Source organism: Neolamprologus multifasciatus, chromosome 13 (genome assembly GCF_963576455.1).
Source record: "Neolamprologus multifasciatus chromosome 13, fNeoMul1.2, whole genome shotgun sequence".
NCBI classification, from domain to species: domain Eukaryota; kingdom Metazoa; phylum Chordata; class Actinopteri; order Cichliformes; family Cichlidae; genus Neolamprologus; species Neolamprologus multifasciatus.
This window is the reverse complement of record NC_140451.1, coordinates 15,959,727-15,980,743: the sequence shown is the minus strand read 5'-3', so window position 1 is coordinate 15,980,743 and position 21,017 is coordinate 15,959,727. Positions and strand designations below refer to the sequence as shown.

Here is a 21,017-nt window from a genome sequence, read left to right as displayed (position 1 = left end):
ACAGAACAGAACAGAACAGAATGAAACCCCATATCCAGAAAAGTAAGATGCTGTATAAAATGTAGATAAAAACAGATTGTAACTGAATTTTTAGTCACAATAGAACATTATAAAAAAATCTAATCTTTCAACTAAGACATTTTACTATTTCATGAAAAAAATTTTTTTATTGAATTTGATGTCATCAGCACATCTAGAAACAGTCATAATTTGGGCAACTAAAGCCTGGAAGTGGTGCTAAAAAGAAACAACTGGAGTAGCATGTTGCAAGGGACTAGGCTCAGTGCCAACAGGTTAAAACTGAGCGTTTCAGAAGTAAAGATGGCTATAGGTTCACCAGTCTGCAAAAAAACTGAGGTTAAAAAATGTGGAACAGTTTCAGAATGACATTCCTCAGTGTAGAATTGTGAAGACCTTGAATATTTCATTGTCTACAGTGCATAATATCATCAACAGAAAATCAAAATTGGATGCCTGCAATATTTGGGCCCTCAAACAGCGCTGCATTACGAAGGTAATATAAGGTGTGCATATTTCAACGAGGTGACACTAAACTCTATACTTTCACCAACTGACAACATTTGACACATCACGAAATAACATAAAACAAAGAAGACCCAGGGATGTGGAACAACTACAATCCTATATAAGAAAAGAATTGGAAAAGATTCCTCTCCCAAAAGTACAACAATTGGACTCATTAGAGAGCCTAAACGTTTACAGACTCCTTTTAAAAGAAGAGGGCATGCTACACAGCAGTAAACATGGCCCTATCCCCACCCTTTTGAGATGTGTTTATACTTTTTCTATTGTGAATAAAATATTTGTTTATGAGATTTGCAAATCAATGCATGATGAAACTAGAGTTATAGAATAGAGTAGATGTGTGTTCTGCATTCAACGTGGTAGAGAAGGGCGCAGATGAGCACCATGTAATGCTGCTATTTACATATGTATTTGGTGTTTTATGTATATGAAGGTGTACAATTCATCTCTCCACTAAACGATGTTAAATATGATACATAAATATGAATCTAGGTAACGTTGGCGCCTCTGGCGGGGATAACTAGAATATTAAAAGGGTAGTAGTTCGTAACATCATCGCGCTTCGACCCGGATTAGATAAGAGGGCAGAGGCGGACTTTGTTCTCTCGTGTATTTTGTAGCAAGCCCAAGCTCCGTCCACGCGGCGCACACTCTGCGAACAAAAAAACCGCACCCGCTATACATGACGTCCGGACTAGCTGCGTTTACGTTTATTTGGGATGTTGTAGCAGTCAGCTACCAATCTGACAGAGTGAGCAACACAGGTACAGGTAATGCGATGCTTATCTTAATTTAAACTATGAGTCTCAGATATGCCGTATTTGATCGGTTTTACCGGACGTTAGCCCCTTGTCGGCATCCATTTATTTTTTAGAGAAGGTCGTGTAGCACCCTGTGGGAATGGGGGTTTTAGTTTCAGAAACACTTCCAGTAATGGACTACAAAGCGGACATTAGTTAAGCGGTGTGAAAACGCAAAAACTGCAAACACTTTTTTGCAGTTTTTTTTTTTTTTTTTTAATCTAACATTACACAACATAATATTATCTTGCATATCTCACACAGTGAGTGTTTGGGACCCATGAGTTATTTCTTTCAGAGTAGAGATATCACTGCTAATAATAGTCTTCACCAGAGTATGGTTGGTAGAACAATATCCAGCAGAAGACGAGTGAAATTCTCGGTGACATGTAGGGCTTTTTAACTTCAATCATGTCAATGTGTGTAAAAATTGCTTTGATTTACATATTATGATCATTGAACTTCATGCAGCCCGTGAACGCACCACCGTAGTGTAGTGGCGCGTAACTTCTTCTTCGTTCGACTTTTGAAGTGCTGTTTAGAAGCTCGCAGCTCACTCCTGCCGCCGCTGGTTAACAGGTATACTGCAACAACACTGATTTAAGTCGTTGAATAGTTGCTGTAGAGCAGCTCCCACATGAGAGGCAGCACCGAAGAGAAGTACTAAGTGAGGTGGCGAAACGAGGAAGAAATTATGCCCCCATGTTGAATTTCTACACGGGTGACCCTCGTTAAAGCAAGTCGTATTTTCCTACTTTTAAAAGGCTTGACAACGACAAGAAGTTTTCAAAAAAGGTGCATGCTAATATTCGTTTGCCCAACGTCTCGCATATTTGCTACGAGACCTAAGCTATCCAGCTGCTACGGTTTCCTTTGCCTAACTGTCTGTGTTGTTCAGGCTTAGCTTAAACGTAACTGTTAAGCTAATTGCACCAAAAGAGGTAATTATAATTGTTATATATGTTGTTAATATGTTGTCCGCAGAACTGTCGCTAAGCTTTATAAGTACGTACTCCAGCTTGAAAACGCGTGTTATCTTCCCGTTTCCTTTAGTAACATGTCCTCTCCAGTTGACGCAGATGAAGATGAGGTGGAAAAAGAAGTCGAGTTTGTATCAGTAAGTCATATGCACTCTGGCTCTATTAAATAAATATTAGTTGAAAATGGTAACATTTTGGTTTTCAAACTAGTGGCATTGTTCACTGTCACGTTAATGAAGCCTAATAAACAGACTGCTATTTTTTCTCTCCATTCACTGATGTCTCATACTGTCCAGGTCCTTATGATTTGGACTTTAGATGATTTTTATAAGCCTGAAATAGTGTTGATGTTTTTCTTTCTTTTTCTTTTTTTAATGCAGGAGGGCCCTCTCAGACCAGTATTGGAATGTATTGACCTGTTGAGTGACAGTGAAGATGAGGGATGTTCATCATTTCCCAATACAGTAAGTTTTTTTTAAACAGGTCATTTGGTTATTTAAACCTTTTAATTCATATGTTAATATCCTTTTTTCTTAAAAACGCACTGTTTCTTTCAATTGTAGCTTGAAGATAAAATCAGCCGACATAAAGCACGTGTTACATCTACCCTGGACAGACTGGCGCACCAAGTGGCTGTACAGAAAAAGGAACGAGCAGATAAATGCAGAGCATTCAAGGTAAGGTTGTTGACAAATAAACTGAGCCACTGTCATTTGTTGTTTGTTGGACTTTCATTAATCATTTAGCCTGTCAGAAAATTGATTCTGTTTTCACTGTTTCCATTCAGATCTGTACCTTTTTTTTATGCACAGCAGGAAAGTAGAAGATGCATTGCCTTATGCTTTATGTGAACTGTTTTAAAATAAATTTTACTATGAATTTTAAATTACTAACACATACATGTGCTCATTAACATATTCACAAAGAACATGAAATTTAAACTCAACTTTAGATCCTCACCAAGATTTTACTGGGTTAGTGTATGGGTAGATTAAGCCCAACTTTATGAGCAGCAGTGCCCCCTTGTGGGCACAAAAGATGGGGAAGGTAGTCTATTCATAACATGCAACATTACCTGGAGAACCAACATTAAACAGTCAGCTGGTTTTCACTGATGTGTTGTTGTTTTTTTTGTTTGTTTTGTTTTGTGTTTTCCATGTGAGGCAAATATCTTACGTGTTACGTCTTTGTCCCCTTTTTCAGGAGAAGCAGATCCTACAAAAAGCTCATGGACAACAGGAGCTGGCTGTTAGCGCTGTAAATGGGATTAATCAGGAAGCCAAACGTTGTGTAGACATGTGGTTAAAGATGCCAGGTAATTATTGATCGGGATTAGAAATCTGTTGTAGTTGTTTTACTCAAATAAGTAGAACGACTTTTAAAACATTTTCCTGTCACGTAGTTGTTGTTTGTTTTTGGGTTTTTTGGTTTGTTTTTTACATTTCTATCAGTATGCTAATTACCTCTGCCAAGGAGGTCATGTTTTTGGTAGTGTTTGCATGTGTACATGTTATTCTGTCTATCTGTAAACACAATGGCTTGAAATGTTTTGAATGAATTCTAAACAAACTTTCTAGTGGTGTAGAGTGGCTTGCATCCACCGGGGTCAAATCAATGATTTATTGGTGCAATTTTCTGTTATAGTTGTCAGTGGAGTGGTTTGTGGGACTTAACATACTTCAATATTGTGTTTATCTAGGTCTTAAACCTGGAGCGATCAGTGCTGGTTCCGAGGGAAGACAAAGAACTTCTTTCCACAGAACTATCTCAACTAGGCATACTTGTCCAGTAATTAACTGTGGTCGAGTTTATGATAATGCTTCCCTCCTTGATGGACACTTGAAAAGGTAATAATTCTTCATTCGTGAGTGTGTTGGTGCAGCGGCTTAACTGTTGTCCTCACAAAAATTGGTTGTCTCTTGCACATGTATTGAGTAAAAGCTCTTGTATGCAGGTTTGATCACTCCCCGTGTGACCCGACTATCAATCTTAAGGGAAGTCCGTCAGAGTTCTTTGCCTGTGTTGCATGTGGAAAGAATTTTCAGGCCAAAGAATCCTGGAGGAACCACGTTAAGTCAAAGGTCTGTGCACTTTTCTGACTGTGCAATTAGAAGTTGCAGCCTGAATCCCTGCATGGTGTAATAATTCAGAACTGTTTTGGTTACTAGGTGTTCTCATCTAACGCCGATGGTCATAGCATCAACCAGATGTATCAGCGAATTGTGTGTTTTGCATGTCCTGCCTGCTACCACCTCTTCAACCTCAGAGACGAGTGTCTCCAGCACATGTCAGCCGAAAGCCATTTCAAAGACTCACTCGCCTTAAGAGGTAATTTTTTTTTCTTTTTTCTTTTTTTCCTCTAATAAATAAAATCATTACTTAAAAACAGCATTTTATATTTACTCAGGTTACCTTTGTTTGTGTGGTTCTAGAAGATCTTAGATACTGGAAAGTAGCTAAATGAGTCAATTTGCATTTTATTTTACATTTGATTTAAAAAAAAAACCCACAGGAAGTCCGCTGCCAGTCCCTGTCCCTCAACATGTCAAGAATCGTCTCATCACCTTGTGCAAAGATGTAGCGTTCAGTGTCCGCTGCTCTTTGTGTCATAACGTACTGATCTCCCATCAAGCAGCTCAAGCTCACTTTAAGTATGTTTACTGTTTTATTTTTTTGTTTTTGTTTTTTACAACATTTGAATGTAGTGAAATCTCTTTATATATATTTCACTGATTGTATTCAGGTCCTTTATGAAACTCATTTTTATGGCCCTTGTCCCTCATTTTCCTCTTTTTAGTGTGTACTGCAGACAGGGCTGTGCTGTGGCCAAAGCTGACAAGACGATAGTACAGGTCATGAATCAGCTGCAAGTGCGAGGACAGTGTTCTGTCTGCTGTGAAATCTTCCTCAGCCAAGCTGAAATTGAGAAACACAGGAGGTCGATGCAGCATGAAGTTGAACTCAACCAAACAATGGCAAAAGCACTTCTTCAGCACTGCAGGTTTAGTGAAATTCAACACTCGAAGAGAGCTAGAGACTCAAAAGACACAGAGGAGACCACTGGCCTTGCAACACCTCTCAAAAGAAACAAGAAGAGCGACGACCATGACAGATTTCCAGCTAAACAGCAGAGCTTGGGGACAAGTGTGACTGTCACCAGTAGCGGGAGCGTAACAGCTTGGTGCTGCGAGTGTGGTCTTCAGTTCTCAGACGAGGCTGGAGCCAGTAAGCACCTTCTGGCTGTGAACCAAATTTTCCATCAGTGTGGCGTGTGTGGCAAACATATGGGGGAGTCTTCCATTGCACGTCTGCATATGAGTCGCTTTCACGGGGGCGCTCATCTCTCTAACTTCCTCTTCTACTGCCGCAAGTGCAAAGTGGAAATGCCTCGGTACGAAGACATCCTGTCACACGTGGCTAGAGCTCACAGTGGACACACGTATTTCAGTGAACAAGAAGTGCCTGAGCAGCTTCCCATAATCGTTGATGTCAAGCCATCCACTAGCAGTGATGTCACATTTCACTCCTCGTCTGTGGCCAAAGTCCAGCTGAGCTCAGAGGTGTCTTCATCAAAAGTAGAGCAGTCTTGGATGTGCAGGATGTGCGAGGATGTCTTTGACTCGGAGGCTGCCGTCCGCAAACACTGCAGCGATGTTAGTAGTCACAGCTTTCAGAGATTCGTCTGTGGACACTGTCCTCAGAAGTTCTTCAAAGAGTCCACCGTACGGAGACACTGTATGAATGAGCATGATGGGCTCATAAAAACTTCCTATTTCTGCGGTCTCTGCGACAGCATGGAGTTTGGATCTGAGGAGGAGTTTTTTGAGCACTACAAGAATCTTCACAGTAAGGACTTCTACTGCATGGATGACGTTGAAGTTGTTCAGCCCAGATACCGCTGCTGCCGCTGCCGCCTGCTTTTTCTGCCACTGCCGCTGAGAGGACCAGTCAGTTTACATGCCCGTGCATGGGTTCGGAAAAAAGTAAAGAGGACATGAAAGCCACTTACACACAATGCATGAGGAATCTAGCTGCGGAAGAAAAATGCCAGTACATCTGTGTGCCTTGCGATGTATCTGTTCCATCCTATGCACAGATCAAGACTCATGTCCACACAAAACACACAGCCTTGAACCTGGACAGGAGCTTTGACATCAGATGCAAAGACTGCCAAGAGAGTTTTATGGATGTACCGAGTTTCCATAAACACTACCACTTGCAACATTGTACACTGGATCCCTGCATGAGTTCCAGGACCTGCAGGAAAAGCTCAAAAGCCGAACCCACTACTCCAATAATACCTAATGCTGTGGAGATCAAACCAGACAGCAATGGTAAATTGGTTAAACTGATTCACATTTAATGTCTTGTTTTTGAATGTTAATTTGTATTCATGTTTGCAGAGATTGACGACGAAACGCTGACATTTTTGAACATTGATCACACCAATGACGAGAGTGAAGTGCAGGAAGGTAGGCAGTAAACTATACATATATATCAGTGATATACAGATGAGGCCAGAATTATTAGTCCCCCTATGAATTTTTTTTAAAAAGTGCTGTTAAACAGAGGAAGGAATTTTAATCACACCTTTTCCAAAAATCTTAGATTTTTATTGTTTACATTATTTTTATTTTGCACACAGGAACCAAATTATTTACACAAACTACCAGATGAGTCCTCCTGATGCTAATAGGTGGTGTATCATTTTTGCTGGATAACAGCCTGCAATAGTTTTTTGTAGTTTTCAACAAGTCTCACACACCGCCTGAACAATCCCTGTCCATTCCTCTTTGCCGAGTCTCTCAAATGCGTTCAGATTTGATGGCCCCTGGCATAGTCCTTGGTCTTCTGTTTACCCAACATCAAGTCAGGTCTTTGAGCAGTCCAGCCAGTAATGTTGACTTTGGTCTTCTGGAGGTAGTTCTTCACCAGGAGTGACTTATCGTTTATGCTGTCATGTTGAAAGACAAAGTGACTGCTCAGACCCAATTTTCCTGGTTTTCTTTAAAAATCTTCTCATATCTTTTTTTCCTTCAGCTGTTTTTCACATGATAACTCAAACTCTTTTTGAGGTTCTTATGCTTTCTTTAAATTGGAAGATAAACCCACAGTTTTAATGATTTTAAAAGCTTTGAGCATTACAAAAATAAAGCACATCATTGCACAGTGGTGGTTTTTGCTATAGCTAAATAAAAAAAGCCCGTTTTCTCAGGGAGCGAATATTATTGACCCTGGTAAAAAAAACAATTCTGTTATTGTGTGCAAATAGAAATAATTTATGCTTTCTAAAGAAAACTAGTGTGTTTAGTAATCCTATGTTGAAAATCCTTAGCTCTATTAAAAAAGCACTAGAGCAAATTTGAAATGGACAAAATTTTAATTTTCATAGGGGACTAATAATTTTGTTGTCACCTGTAACTAGAAAGAAAAGGCTAGATACTAAATAAACGCTACTTCTTTTTTTCTCTCTTTTCGTCATGAGACCCTAACGGCTGTCTGTTTAAAGAGAATTCTTGCTTTAGCTCAACTGCTAATAATTATTTGCATAATTAATCCTATGAATGTCCTCTCAAACAAAAACACACTGATTTACTTGTCTTAAAGTATCCTCATTAATCTTGATTTTTAACAGCTTGGATAAACGACTCTGTATTCTGTTACAGTTGAATCGGATGATGAAATGAAACGCGCGCTGTCTTTGAGCGCAGAAGAAGGACAAGAGTCAGCAGGTATGTGTGTGCAGGGCTGAGGATATAAGTCTTTCTCTTTTGAACAGTTTGTAAGTCAGTACAATACAACATATTGTATTTTTGTTATCTGTACGTTATACAGTCAGTGATTGTTGACATTGCCCTGCACATGAAGGAATGAAAATGTCAATGGATAACATGCAGGCCTAAAAAAATATTTGAACAGTTGGTTCAGTGAGGTTTATTCCCAGCCTTCTGGGAGAGTTTTTTTGTTCTTTTATTAGATGGGAACAGACAGGAAATATGGGATGCAGTGTGATGTGCACTCGCAGTCTGGCTGGCCAGGAATCGAACCGTGACTCACTGCTTGGAGGAATTTGAACACATTTAACAAATGTCAAGATAAAGAATGTGTTTTATCAAAAGGATGAAAAAGAAACTCGACTGTAGTTTTGTGTACTAAAATGATGTCAGGCTTACATTTGAGAAAGCATGAACCTGCTGCTTAAATCGGAAAGTAATGTGATGAATTACATGTGTGTAAACAGGTTCTTCAGAAATTCATAAATTACCTTCCTACTGGGGACAAACAGTAAAAGACGGTGACGTGAGCTCAAGCATAGGATGACACAACGTTCATCCGACCATCTCAATCGTCAATCCTCCATGGTTATGAAATATTTTCAGAAAGATGAAGAGAGAAGTCAGTCCTCGGAACAAAAGGCACTCAGAAAGGCCACCATCAGATTACAAAAAATGCTTAGAAACGCCACAGAGGAGTGCTTTGAGCAGGATTACAGACACAGCTCAGTTCAAAGACTATTCAAAGTGTGGGTAGAGGGGAGTGGAAACTATCCAGCTCACAGACTGGGACAGCTAGGCTTAAATTTGCAAATAACATGCACAGAAAGTCTGCAGCTTTTGAAGGTGTTATTTTCAGACAAGTCCAAATTTAGCATTCATGCTGATCTCTTGAATGGAGTAAGAAACTCCAATCTGTGTCCAGATTTTAGATTTCATCAAAATATGAAATCTAAAACAAAGCAGCTGCCTACTGAAAGATTATTTTTCCCAGGAGAAGATTTTAGTATGATGTCGGCACGGAGTGAGAGTCAATCTTTATGGCACCTGTGAGACGTCATGAAGAGGGGGGGCGGGGAGTGTGGATGACCTAAAGGCTCTGCTGGCTCAAAGACGAAGGAAACATTTTGGGGATCACTATAAATAGATTTGGAGATATGAAAGAATAGAAATGTTAAAGTTATGACATTGTGGTCAACATAAAATGTTCTCAGTGTTGTTGAAATGATGCCATTTGTAGTGTTTTCCATATGGCCATGCTGGTATGAATGAAGGTTTTCTCGTGTAATTTGTTTTCACAGAGTTGGAAGAAGCTCTCAAAAGAAGCCTCCTGGAGTTCTGAGAAAGCCAGAAGTGCTTTTGTAACATGCTGTTCATCTAATGTTATACTAGAATGTTTTGTACAAGGTGACGTGTTCAGAATATAATAAAGAATTAAATGTTTGTCCTGTTTCTTACTTTTTCTGAGTTTTTCATTATTTGCAGTAAGTGGACACCAAATTGAACCTTGCAGATTTGCAATTTTGTAAGCTTGACACTTGTGAGGAGCCAGAGTGTTTCGACACGTGTGCTATAGATGGCATCCACCACACTGCAAGATGCCTGAGCTGAACATGTGACCACAGTGCTGTGTCTCCAGTTGCGCTCTGTTTTCCAGTGTATTGTATGTCACAGACTCTCTTCGCATGGTGTCATGTGAATCCCAATCCTTCTACGCTAGAATGCTAGATTATTTTTCTTAAGGAAAAAGCTTTTGCAATACCCAGAAGTCTGCAATACAAATTCACATAATTGTTGTGCTCCAGAAATGTGTTAATTTGGTGCACACACTTAAGAGTGCACTCAAGATAAACTCGTATACCCAGCAATTAATGTTCCCAAGGGGCTCACATTAGAAACTGGGACTACCGCAGTACCAGTTTCTTATGTGGGCTCTTGGATAAAATTAACAGCTCATCCCTGCATACACTGAAAATATGCATTCAGAATTATCGTGTTGTACTCAACTGCAATATATCCATGAAAGATTTAATCCCCTTGGCTGTTACAAGCCAGATATCTGATTTTGGACAAGTTGGCTAAAGAGCAAAAGCTTTGAAGATAATGGACTATGAGATAAGTCTTGGGTGTTGTGCACTGACACAGTACAAGTTAATTAGCACTGGGCTCCTGGTTGTAGAATTTGGCAGCTCCAGGCAAACTGCAGTGGCAGAGGTGAAGATGTCTTTGTTGGTGTGTAAAAACTCCTCATTTAATGTAAGGAATTTACGATATAGTATACATTTTTTAATATTTTGTAGTACTTAAGTCATTGACATAAATCACTGTCAGAGTTAAAAGGTTTTGGTGGTGGATTAAGCAAAGTCTATTAACTAGTTTTGTTGAACAAAAAATAGTGACTGTTATCCTATTAATTTAAATCCTAGCTAGTTTTTCTGTGGACCGGACGGCCGTTTCCGGGGTCCTTCAGGGGGTCCTCGGACCCTCGTTTTGAGAGCATAGTTCTGGGCTCCTCGGGAAGCTTCTATGAGGAGTGAGTGAAGGAAGTCGCAGCCCATGTTTGGAAATGTTCTCCCAGGGGCGCTGCAGCAGCAGCCGGTGGAGCTGGACAGCTCGGAGTTAACCGCACACGGGATTTGTTTTTACTCCGGAACGGATCAGCCTTGTGACGGGTGTTCATCATCATGGCTCAGGCAAAAATACAAGCGAAGATGAACGAGGCTACCTGTAGCAAGTTCAGCAGGACGCTATCCATGGCAGATCGCTCGGGGCGGCTGCTGGAAAGTTTGGACCAGCTGGAAATGAGGTAAGTAACGGGCCTTAGCATGTGCTTTATGCTGAGCCACCTATTCAAGCATTGTCGTTTGTGGGATATATATGACTGCTCACATTTTCTATAACAAGTTATTATAGCGTATAAAATGTGCCATAAAAGTAGCTTTAGTTTCTTAGCGGTTTTCCGAGAACAGTTAATGATCACATTTTACTATGTTTTATAGGTGGGTTGCTTTTGGTTCGTAGCTCACAGCCTCATAATCATTACTCTCGCAGTTTAAGGATGCTTTTCAATGGACGGTTATTGTCATGCTTTGTTGTCTCCAACAGGGTGGAGTCTTTACGCGAAGCGGCATCGGCCATGGAGCAGGAAAGGGAGTGCATCCTGGAAATGATTCAATCTCTACAGAACAGTCAAGAAATGCGTAACATCTGTGCTGGTGAGGCGGCTTGCTGACTATCACAACTTGAACTCAAAAGTCACGCGCTGGTTGATGTCACTGTGAACACATAGCCTCCTAGTATCATTTTGCTGTGTTTTGAATTCCTGTATTTTCTGCTCTGATGCCACTGCAACATTGTGATCCAATGAAGACATGCTTTGAAAGTTAACTTTGCTGTTGGGTGGAGGTGGGCTCGTGAATGTCTGAGGATTTAAAGAGTTCCACCCAAGTAGTTGTTTACAGCTCATGGATGTCATTTATACATCAAGCTCTATTTTAATGAAGGCACTAAACTAGGCTGAACACGCTCATTGAAAACCACCTGCAGTCTTTATTTGATTACCCGTATTTCTTTTTTTGTTTGTTTGTTTGTTTCCAAAGAAAGCGTCCACTTGCAAAGAAATCATTACAGTGTACAGTATTAGGCAAAAGTCTTGAGCTACTCCTTATTTCTTTCTACATTGACAGTAAAGTGGAAATAAGTGCAGTGATGTAGTCAAACATGCACAAATAAATGGAAATACAAAATATATGTGGCAAAACAGAATTTGGGCGACTGCCTTTTGTTCTGTTCTCTGTCAAAACGATCCCACCCTGCTTCAGTAATGTTGTGCTTTGGGCTCTAGGGAGTCCAGTCCATTACAGATAGTGTTCCACTGTGTGTTTCCTCTGTCTAGCTTTTAATCCATTAGCAATGTGTTTGGGATCATTGTCATGCTGAAAAATGAAGCCAATCAGATGCTTTCCAGATGGTACTGCATGGTGGATCAAAATCTGACGGTAGTTTTCTGTGTTCATAATTCATCAATTTTGACAAGATCCCTAACACCGCTGATACTTACTGCTGTGTCTCTTTCCTGACCTGCTCCATACATACTGATGACAGTTTGAGGCAGAAAATTCAAATTCAGCAGACTTGATCTGCTGTAGATTGTTTTTACACCAGCTGCTTTGTCTCTCAGAGAATTTTTTTTAGAAAGGCTTTGCAACAAGATGGCCTTGCAGATCTGAAGTGTCGATGTGCAAGCCCACCCTGTTGTTTTACACTGCATAAAATAACTGTGTCCCTGGCTTGTGGTAGACTGAGCACAGTCATGAACATGGAAACTTCAGATAATAAAGACAAGGGCAAGGATTTGAATTTAGATAAATCTAGCCAATATGCTCCCCCTTACAAAACCTAGTTATCTGTGGTAAATGTAATTTTTCACTTAAAGTATGTATTTTATTTTATTTTTTTCCCCATGTGTTGTGTCTCTTAGGAGAGAGAGAGGAGTTAACTTTAACTGCAGACCGTTTAATGGGCCGGACGCTGTCTGTGGAAATCTCTGTTGGGACAATCAGAAACCCGCAGCAGGAGGAGGCGCTACAAAAAGCCACATCCATCATAGATGAAATAGTGAAAAAGTTGCTGGACGACATGGAGGGGAGCAGGCAGAAGCTGCTGGCCCTGCACGCCGCATGTGTGACTGAAGCACCGGCCATTCCCATCGACCAGAAGTTTCAGGCCATTGTGATCGGTTGCGCTCTGGAGGACCAGAAGAACATAAAGCGGAGGCTGGAGACTCTGTTGAGAAATGTTGAAAATGCTGAAAAGAACATCAAGATTATGGATCATCAAAAACTCGAGAACACAAAAGCAAACGGTAGTCAATAAGACTCATCACCAAAGCATTAAATGTGCCTTGAATGTTCGCTTTCAGAAGGCTGCTACTTGTAGCAAGAAAAGTGAGCAACAAATATCCAGTTTTACCAAATCATTGTCATTTTTACATTGATCTACTTAATATTGGTTACTTAATGTTTATACAATGTACGCGTGTGTTCACATATGCACCTAGTGCAGTAAAAAATGCTGAACAGCAATGAATTAAATAAGTCTCTTTTTGTTTCATTGCCTCACTTTTAAATTTAGGTAGTTGATTTTGTAAGTGCACGCACTACCTCTTTGTGTGAAATCAACACAAGATATATGGATTTTAGTTTGTATTTGCACATATGAGTTTTATTTCAGATCACGTGTCAAAAAACGAAATAAACCTGTTGTCTTATGAGTGTCAGGCAGCGACTTCTTTAAATATACAGTACTCTTCAGCAGTCAAGCTCCCAGATGGTTTTCCTTGGACCTTCTTTAAGTTTTGATGACTTCGTGCTGAGATCAGCATTTCCTCATTCCTTTTTTGTATTGGTTTCTTTTTAACCATTAATAAGATGAATATTCAATTTCTTGACAAGTCAGGGTTAAGAATGTTCTGCTATGAGCAGGGGACTTGATATTAGAGAGAAACACTTTCTTGGTCTTTGCTGCTAAATCAAAGTACTCACATAAAATATAGTTGAATTAAATGTTTTGTAGTTTATTCTTTCCTAGTTGGCAACAAATAATGGCGCTCTAAGGTCAGACTTGCAGACAAGTGCAGTGCAGCATGTGGCAAGTGCCTCTGTTTATTTAGGAATGTCCACACACGTAGTGTAGAGGATAATCTATAGAACAAATTTAAAAATCAAGACTTACAACACTTAGTTGTTTTGTGTCAAATAGAAAAACAATGTCAGCAGAGCAAAGGGCATACAATGTTTTAAGTAAGTAAAGGTTGCCTTTGCCTAGGAGCCCTACATATTATCACTTGCTCTTCCCCAGCGGATGGCATTTGAGCAAACTCATCCATTGTTTGGCATTTGGCATAAGGATATGAAATAACATAGAATATGAGGATCATGAGGTATGAGTTTCTCGTGTCAAGGTACTAAGAGCAAGGCTAAACTTCTACACCCATGTTAGTTGTTTATTAACTTGTAAAACTGCCACAGGTACAGACAACCATCTTTTATCCAAACTGTCTGCACTTCCAAATTTATCTAACCTTATTCACTGTAACTAAATGTACCCAGTTAAAATAATAACAACATTCTGGTTAAAGAAACTGTCATGAAATCATACAATGGATGCTCAAGAAATTTTTTTATTTATATCAGATCGCCACCAAACACTGCCTCGCAAACAAAACAACAGACACACAGTTGTGTGTGACACAACAAAACTGCAAGTCGTGTCGTTTTTCTCAGGCTGAAAGCCAACACAAGTTGGTTTGTCTTTCTAAATGTGTGAATCTGCTCATGAAGTCATGTGAGAAAAAGTAAAAGTAAAATTAAGACACAAAGATTACACCTGAGTGACAGCACTTAAGTATGGTTAGTTTTAACTGCTGATTCTTTAAAATTATACGCCATCTTAATGATAAAGTGCAGTGAATCAAGTCAGTCAAAAGACAAAGTAAACATAAACTAGCACAAGCTTGAGAAAAACATTACTTACAGATCTACTGTGAAGGCAATTAAAAAAACAGCAAAAGGATGGATTAAAATGTGTACTCTAAAGAATGTAAACATTGACAAGGCATTGTAATGATTAAACATTCACTGATATGGGAGGGGAAAAGGCCTGCATGCATTACAGTTATGCCACTTTGCTTGTCTTCAAAACAGCACAGTTTACAAAAAAAAAACTAATGGGAAACTTTGAAATGTGACACAAACTTCGTACCAACGGTGTAACTGTAGAACACATTTTAAGCACCTTTTGGTATTTTCACAATAGAAAAAAATCTGAACACAGATCTGAAATCATTTTTCTTTTAAGAGTAAAGCATGCATGCACATGTATTCCCAGATGACCTATGTATTATAATTCCATTAGATAGCTACAACTGAAACTACTAAGGAAATGTTCATTCAAGACAGGAGATTTAATCTAAGACTTTTCTATATTACTAAATATTTTGTTGTGCTTGGTAAACCTGTGTAACCCAATAATGAGTTCTGAAAAACAGAAGGAAAGGTGAATACATTATACATTTCACAGATAGTTGTATTGAAAACTAAGGATTAGTTTGGGAGATTGTTTCTGGGAGTACTCTCATTTAGTTAGAAAAAAAAAAAGGAATTTTCTTGCATAATCAGGCACACGTAAGCTCTTCAATAGCAAAACATCCCCTCTTGATTGCCAACTTTTTGTAACACCTTCTGAGAGCATTAGTTTACATCCCGCCCTAAACTCCACACCACAGGTACAGTACCTACTGAGCAGTGAGCTTTCATTTTTCTTTTCACTTTCTGGGCCCAATACAGCTCCTTTTTTATAGTCTGGAGAAAGTTCTTCACAATCCAGGTCAAAAAACTAATAGGAGAATTCTGTACAGTTTTTACTATACTCTGAATATATATGTCAAAGGTATAGAAATAATAAACAAAACAATGTAAACAACTGCAATCAAAAGCATAGTATTGTATTGTAACTGACAATTGGTTGTAACTTGAGGTACTATGATTGAAATAACAGAGTTTTTTTTAGTGTAAATGGTGTTTTATGTCTAAAATAATTAGTTTAACAAGTGTAAGCAGACAGAAAAAGGACTATTTTTGTGTCATTGGTTATTGATATTTGGTTACATACCTATATCTACAAGAGCACAGGTTTAACCACAGCTCAGAAAGAGAAAATTTGGCACATAAGATCAGTCAAAGCTATTGTGCTTCGTACAAAAATACTTCACGCAGAGATTTAACTCAGCATTCAATCAGGACGAAGAATATAGTTTGAAGCATTATCTGTTTAACAGTTAGAAAAATATGGAATAAAATAATCTGCTTATCTTTTATAATACATGCAAATGTATTGCACAGCTGAAATGTTAAACAGAATAACCATGTACAGAAGGAAAAGTCTCCACGGAGTGCAACTTTTGCTGTTACATACTTTGATGAGAGTCGGTATGTCAAGTTTCATTAAAACAAACAAAAAAAAGAGTGAAAAAGCCTCGGCCATAAGGGGGAAAATCCACCTGCACCAACAGCTAGAACTTCAGTTGTTTTGGGCATCATTAAATTAATAACACAACATACTGTAGCTGCAGTTGTTTCTTAAGGCAACCATTAGGAGGATCCAAGTATCTACAAAGGTTAGGTTTTGTGCCCAGGTCGCTGATGAATATCCGAGACCGCAATACACCTATCAACATGGGGCGAGGAAGATGAACATTAGGTTAATAAAGTAATATAGTGTAGTGTAGTGTTTCCCAGTCTATGTGAGCTTTGGTCACTAACTGTGGCTACCTCAACAGCTTACAATAACGAGCAATCTAGTGTCAGAAATAACTGTCGGTCAGTAAAATGAAATGATTTTCTCTAGAGGAGGCTGCAGCTTCCAAAGGGATTTTTAGTCTTCTTGGTTCTTTGCTTGTTAGGACGCAAAGTGATGACTTCTCTGCCGTTGCTGGAGCTCTGGTTGCAGACATTACTACTTGTTGTATTAAAAACACCTTTGGAAAAAAAAAAACAGAAAGAATGAGTAAAGGCTATTTAAAAGAAACAAAAACAAAACACCAGAGCTTAAATTGTGATACGGAAAAAGATTTCTTACCTATTTTATTGCTTGTTGTGTGGACCACCTCCGTCTCCTCTGCTGTTTGCTGTTTGAGTCGCTGTAGATACTTCTCAGCTAAATACTTAAAAACTAAATGAAGACAACAAGCAGAAATGTTACGACAGTAACATTAAGAAACAAGCCATTTTACTTGCATCTGATCAGTTGTTCAGATTTTCAGTAACCTACCCTCATTCACATTTAGGTCCTCTTTCACTGAAGCGCGATAAAATCTTAGCTTAAGCCTCTTAGCCAATGCTTCTGCCTCCTCACTGCAGTACAAGTGAAGGAAATACAGCACTTCTTAATTTTCTGGTAAATTAACAGACTTATTTTCAATAAACAGTCAGCACTCTTTTCTTTAACAGTTAATTGCTTTTCTGTACCACAGAATCCTTACTTTTTTATAACAGTCTCTTCCAGGAGGTCAATTTTGTTTTGCACAAGAACTGTGGGAATATCTCCAACTTCTGCTTCCACCTTCTCCTTCCAGCTGTCAATAGCCTGAAACGAGTCCCGGTCTGTGGTGGAGAAGACAAGCACACATGCCTGCGCACCTGCAAAGTAAGATCACATACACAAACAGTTCACGTTCTCAAGCTGTTACATCTTGTAAAAAAAGCATGTTGCATAATTCATTGTCCGAGAGCAAAAACACAGATTGGATTTAAGAATAAGCCCTCTAGGAAATATATATGTATATATATATACTAGTGCGTACACTTTGGTTGAAAGCCTAGAAATACGGGATAAGCAAAAGTTATTTGTTGCAGAGGTGCAATCTTACCGCGGTAATAGGCCTTAGTGATGGCATCAAACTCCTCCTGCCCAGCAGTGTCCCAAAGCATTAGTCGGACATCTTCATCATTTACACTAAACCGATGAGAAAAAAAATTGACTAGTTACATATTCATCCATCTATAATATCCTATTATATTCTACTCAGCACACTCTACTTGTTTTTCTATGTTAATAGACAATCACAAAAACTACAATTTTAAGACATTTTGAATAAAACATTTTCTTCAATAAACAAAAGTAATAATATATATATATATATATATTTTTTAAATTCTCGTCAAATAACTTTCTCTTGTAATTATTATTTATAACATGGAAAAACCACTGTGCTGTGGTTAATAAAATATTAAATAATAAGAATTAATGTTAATTAAATAAAAGCTGAATATAATATAACAAAGTGGCATTTTTAAGTAAAATGTCTCAAATTTAGTAAAATTCTGTTTTTTTTTTAAAAAAAGAGTAATTTCTGATTAAACCTAAAATGTGGGTACCAACAGGATTCCACATTCCAATATGTATTTAATATTGTAAAACCATTTTATACAGCTGAAGTTGTAGTTAGTTAACAGACCCTCTGTGACTTTGATTATAGACCATAACTGATAAATAATGGGGAACATCTTTCAAATGAATATCTTACAGTATCTGCCTTTCCAGGAAGTCCACTCCAATTGTCTTTTTGTAGTCTTTAGTGAAAATGCCCTTGCAGTAACGTTGGATCATACTGGACTTGCCGACAGCTCCATTGCCGACCACGACCACTTTGATGGCCACTTCCATGTCCTCCTCCAACATGGTGATGACGTCTGGCTGATTTTCTCAATTCCACTGTGCCTGTATTGTTTCAGAGCTGTGACGGGAGCACATGTACCAGCTGAAAGTGTAAAATAAAATATTAGATACTACAAAAAAAAAACACACAAAAAAAAAAAGCCACAAACACTGGACAAGTGCAACTCAAATGTGGTTTATGTATGAATCACTCACTTCAGAGACATTGTCAGTTGAACAAATATGATGAAAACCAACTTTGTTACTGAGTTTATAAGTTACTTATAAATGCTGTTAAAGTGCGGTTGACAATCAAGCAAATTAGCAGAGGCGCAACTGACTGCTACTTCTTTTTAATACTAATCAAATGTATTTTCAGTTTGATATGTCAATATACTGTTACAAATGTAGTTGTCAAAGCCTAAAAAATGTTTTACAATACATTTTTATAGCCAACAGTCACAACTCAACTTTTGTAGGCTTAATAATATAATTATCATATTCGCCAGCAACACAAGCACTTCATTGCACTCTAATACATGGTGTCACATACACAACGTCTGTAATTAGCTTTTAAACTGTTATGGGTGCACATTTTACTAACTGTTGTAAAACACATTTTCAGCTTGACTGGAGAGGTGGTTCACTATGTTTATTGTTCCATTAGTGCAGAAAACTGCAGACTCCGCATAGCAACTGGGTCCCCACAGCTATATATGTGGAGTGGCTGAGTGCTATGCTAAACAACATATTGTGGGAAAGCTGTTCTCAGTGGACACTGACAGCCTACTGCGTGACTGTAGTGTTCAACAGCCTGCCTGAATTTGAGTCACAATATGTATCTGTAATTGAGCTGAATGACACATCAGTTGGTATAACATGAAGGCAAAACACAGCTGAAAATAGAATAGTATGCGCTTCTTTTAATGTAAACTTTTGGATTATTTTAAAGTCTTGACTTTGCATTTCACTTTAGTTGAGCAAAGACCTCCTCTTCCTTTCAAGCAGCTAGTCCTCTCATATTCAAGTGTAGTTGGTTTGGGATTTGTAGTTTAAATATGTTTTATCATCACAGAAACTGTCAAACTGGGAGGTTAAGAAGCTGGTTATGTATTGTTTATTTATAACTACTATAAGTTCAGAACAACATGATTCAGATTTAGTTAAATGATGATGAGTCGCTTTAACAGTATTTGAAAATGAGATCTGAATAATTGTGCTCTTAGTATCAACAACAATGTGAGGCAATCTTTTTGCACTGTGGTCATGTCTTATACCCCACATTTCTGAAATGAATCACAACTCTCCTCAGGTGATCTCAATAGGTCATGTTAGAGCAAGGCCTCACAGAGGTTTCATTCTGAACCCCCACTGATGGTAATGTGAGTGACCCAAGTTGTTTTTTTTTTGTTTTTTTTGTTTTTTTTTTTACATCTTGGCTCATTTGGTGACTCACATTATCAATAAGGATCACTTCCAAAAGGGTACCCCCAGGGTAAATACTTGTGCCTTTCCATCATTTGTTGTTGTTTTTTTAAGGGAAAACGCCTCTTGAAAGAAGTCCAGCTGCCTTCTTTTTTCAAGCTCTAAAGAAGTGACCGGAAGGTGCAGTTTAACACTTCAAGACAGCTACACATTTAAACACAATATTCTCCATACCTGCACAAACAACTGTCCTGAGTAAATTCTGGGCTTTCAGGTCAACATTACCCCATTCATACAATACAAATGTGATAACACAGAATATGAAATATACAGGCCTACTGCATTTTTTACATAACATGGTAGCAGGGTATGTTTTGCATTGCTATGCACATAGTACTGAATTCTGCTCAGTATGAAGCAGATAATACACCCCCCTTGCTAGACAGTGAGTCATCTTCATAGACTCACCGTTACTTGTCCAGGCCTCAAGGCGGGGCACCACAATTTTTGAAGCAAAGACTGAATAACACAGATCAAAACGCCATGACACACAACTAAGCTATTCAACTCTGTCGAAGACTTTTGCTATATGTAATGCGTTCATAGTCTCTGATGGGAATTAAGTTTGAAGTCAACTTCCCACTCCTCTTCTTCACTCAAATCCCTTGCCTTGGTCAAGATAAGACCTGTTGAATTGCTGAAAGGAGGCTCCCCTTGAAGTACAGAGCAGCTCCCGAGGTAGTGCGTTAAAGCTGGGTGAAATAAACGGTGAAGAAATGATGGGAAAGCATGCCAAAGAAGCGTGCAGTTTCTTACCTGTAAAACGACGCTACAACTCATCCAATGACATTAGGCGAGCTATGCAGTCAGCTAACCCACATCCACATATCTACAGCCTCCCGCCGCTCTTCTCCGTGGCAAGAGACGCAAGAGACTCCGCTGCTAAGGGTGCCTAGCTAAGATTAGCCACTTTTCACAGAAGAAAGACAACCTTCTGCTCCGTTCGCTAACGACTCCTTCCCTATGTAGTGCAAAAACGTTCTCTCCTAAACGAAAGATACCGTCTATTGACTGTCAACACCTGAGGTCACTCTCATGACATTTATAGAATGGATATGCATTGCTGCCTATTTCAGTGAGCTACGTTGCGCGTGAGAGCTAGCCAGGCAGGCTGTTGGCTAGCTCGCTAGTGTTTGTTGCTAAGCAGCAGAGCCAAAGAATGCACAAAGCAAGAGAGTCGGCGTGAACGCGCCTCTGTCCTCGGGAGTCTTGGGAAC

General features: G+C 38.9%; 3 protein-coding genes across 4 annotated transcripts; 2 read left to right on the top strand and 1 right to left on the bottom strand.

Annotated features, from left to right (window-relative positions):
- Positions 1-1,942: 1,942 nt before the first annotated feature.
- Positions 1,943-9,543, top strand: znf451 (zinc finger protein 451). The gene is given in 14 exon segments (XM_085183248.1): positions 1,943-2,287; positions 2,400-2,463; positions 2,707-2,790; positions 2,890-3,003; positions 3,530-3,641; positions 4,026-4,173; positions 4,281-4,407; positions 4,495-4,654; positions 4,839-4,977; positions 5,124-6,246; positions 6,249-6,660; positions 6,730-6,798; positions 7,993-8,058; positions 9,402-9,543. Coding segments are annotated over 13 exon segments (2,655 nt in total). The 5' UTR covers positions 1,943-2,287; positions 2,400-2,403; the 3' UTR covers positions 9,443-9,543.
- An 856-nt stretch (positions 9,544-10,399) lies between these two features.
- Positions 10,400-16,671, top strand: bag2 (BCL2 associated athanogene 2). The gene is made up of 3 exons (XM_085183258.1): positions 10,400-10,906; positions 11,206-11,315; positions 12,581-16,671. Exons 1-3 carry the CDS (start codon positions 10,785-10,787, stop codon positions 12,973-12,975), a joined length of 627 nt encoding a protein of 208 aa, XP_085039384.1. The 5' UTR covers positions 10,400-10,784; the 3' UTR covers positions 12,976-16,671.
- rab23 (RAB23, member RAS oncogene family) lies at positions 11,667-20,928 on the bottom strand. Of its 2 annotated transcripts, XR_014877677.1 has the most exons (8): positions 20,557-20,928; positions 18,185-18,418; positions 17,528-17,613; positions 17,141-17,297; positions 16,930-17,012; positions 16,738-16,830; positions 15,429-16,636; positions 11,667-15,394 (listed from the first exon to the last, which is right to left on the bottom strand). XR_014877677.1 is itself a non-coding variant. In XM_085183256.1 (7 exons), exons 2-7 carry the CDS (start codon positions 18,337-18,339, stop codon positions 16,503-16,505), a joined length of 708 nt encoding a protein of 235 aa, XP_085039382.1. In that variant the 5' UTR covers positions 18,340-18,418; positions 20,557-20,928; the 3' UTR covers positions 11,667-16,502. The 2 variants fall into 2 exon arrangements, 1 of the variants encoding a protein (XP_085039382.1); XM_085183256.1 differs by having other exon boundaries at positions 11,667-16,636.
- Between the last annotated feature and the right edge of the window lie 89 nt (positions 20,929-21,017).

Excerpts from the sequence above, each read along its gene's own strand:
- bag2 (XM_085183258.1), top strand. The coding sequence starts at position 10,785 with ATGGCTCAGGCAAAAATACAAGCGAAGATGAACGAGGCTACCTGTAGC. Across the intron at positions 10,907-11,205 it reads TTGGACCAGCTGGAAATGAG|GGTGGAGTCTTTACGCGAAG; the intron begins GTAAGTAACGGG and ends TGTCTCCAACAG. Across the intron at positions 11,316-12,580 it reads AATGCGTAACATCTGTGCTG|GAGAGAGAGAGGAGTTAACT; the intron begins GTGAGGCGGCTT and ends TGTGTCTCTTAG.
- rab23 (XM_085183256.1), bottom strand. The coding sequence starts at position 18,339 with ATGTTGGAGGAGGACATGGAAGTGGCCATCAAAGTGGTCGTGGTCGGC. Across the intron at positions 17,013-17,140 it reads GAAGAGACTGTTATAAAAAA|TGAGGAGGCAGAAGCATTGG; the intron begins GTAAGGATTCTG and ends CTTGTACTGCAG. Across the intron at positions 16,831-16,929 it reads GGACCTAAATGTGAATGAGG|TTTTTAAGTATTTAGCTGAG; the intron begins GTAGGTTACTGA and ends GTCTTCATTTAG.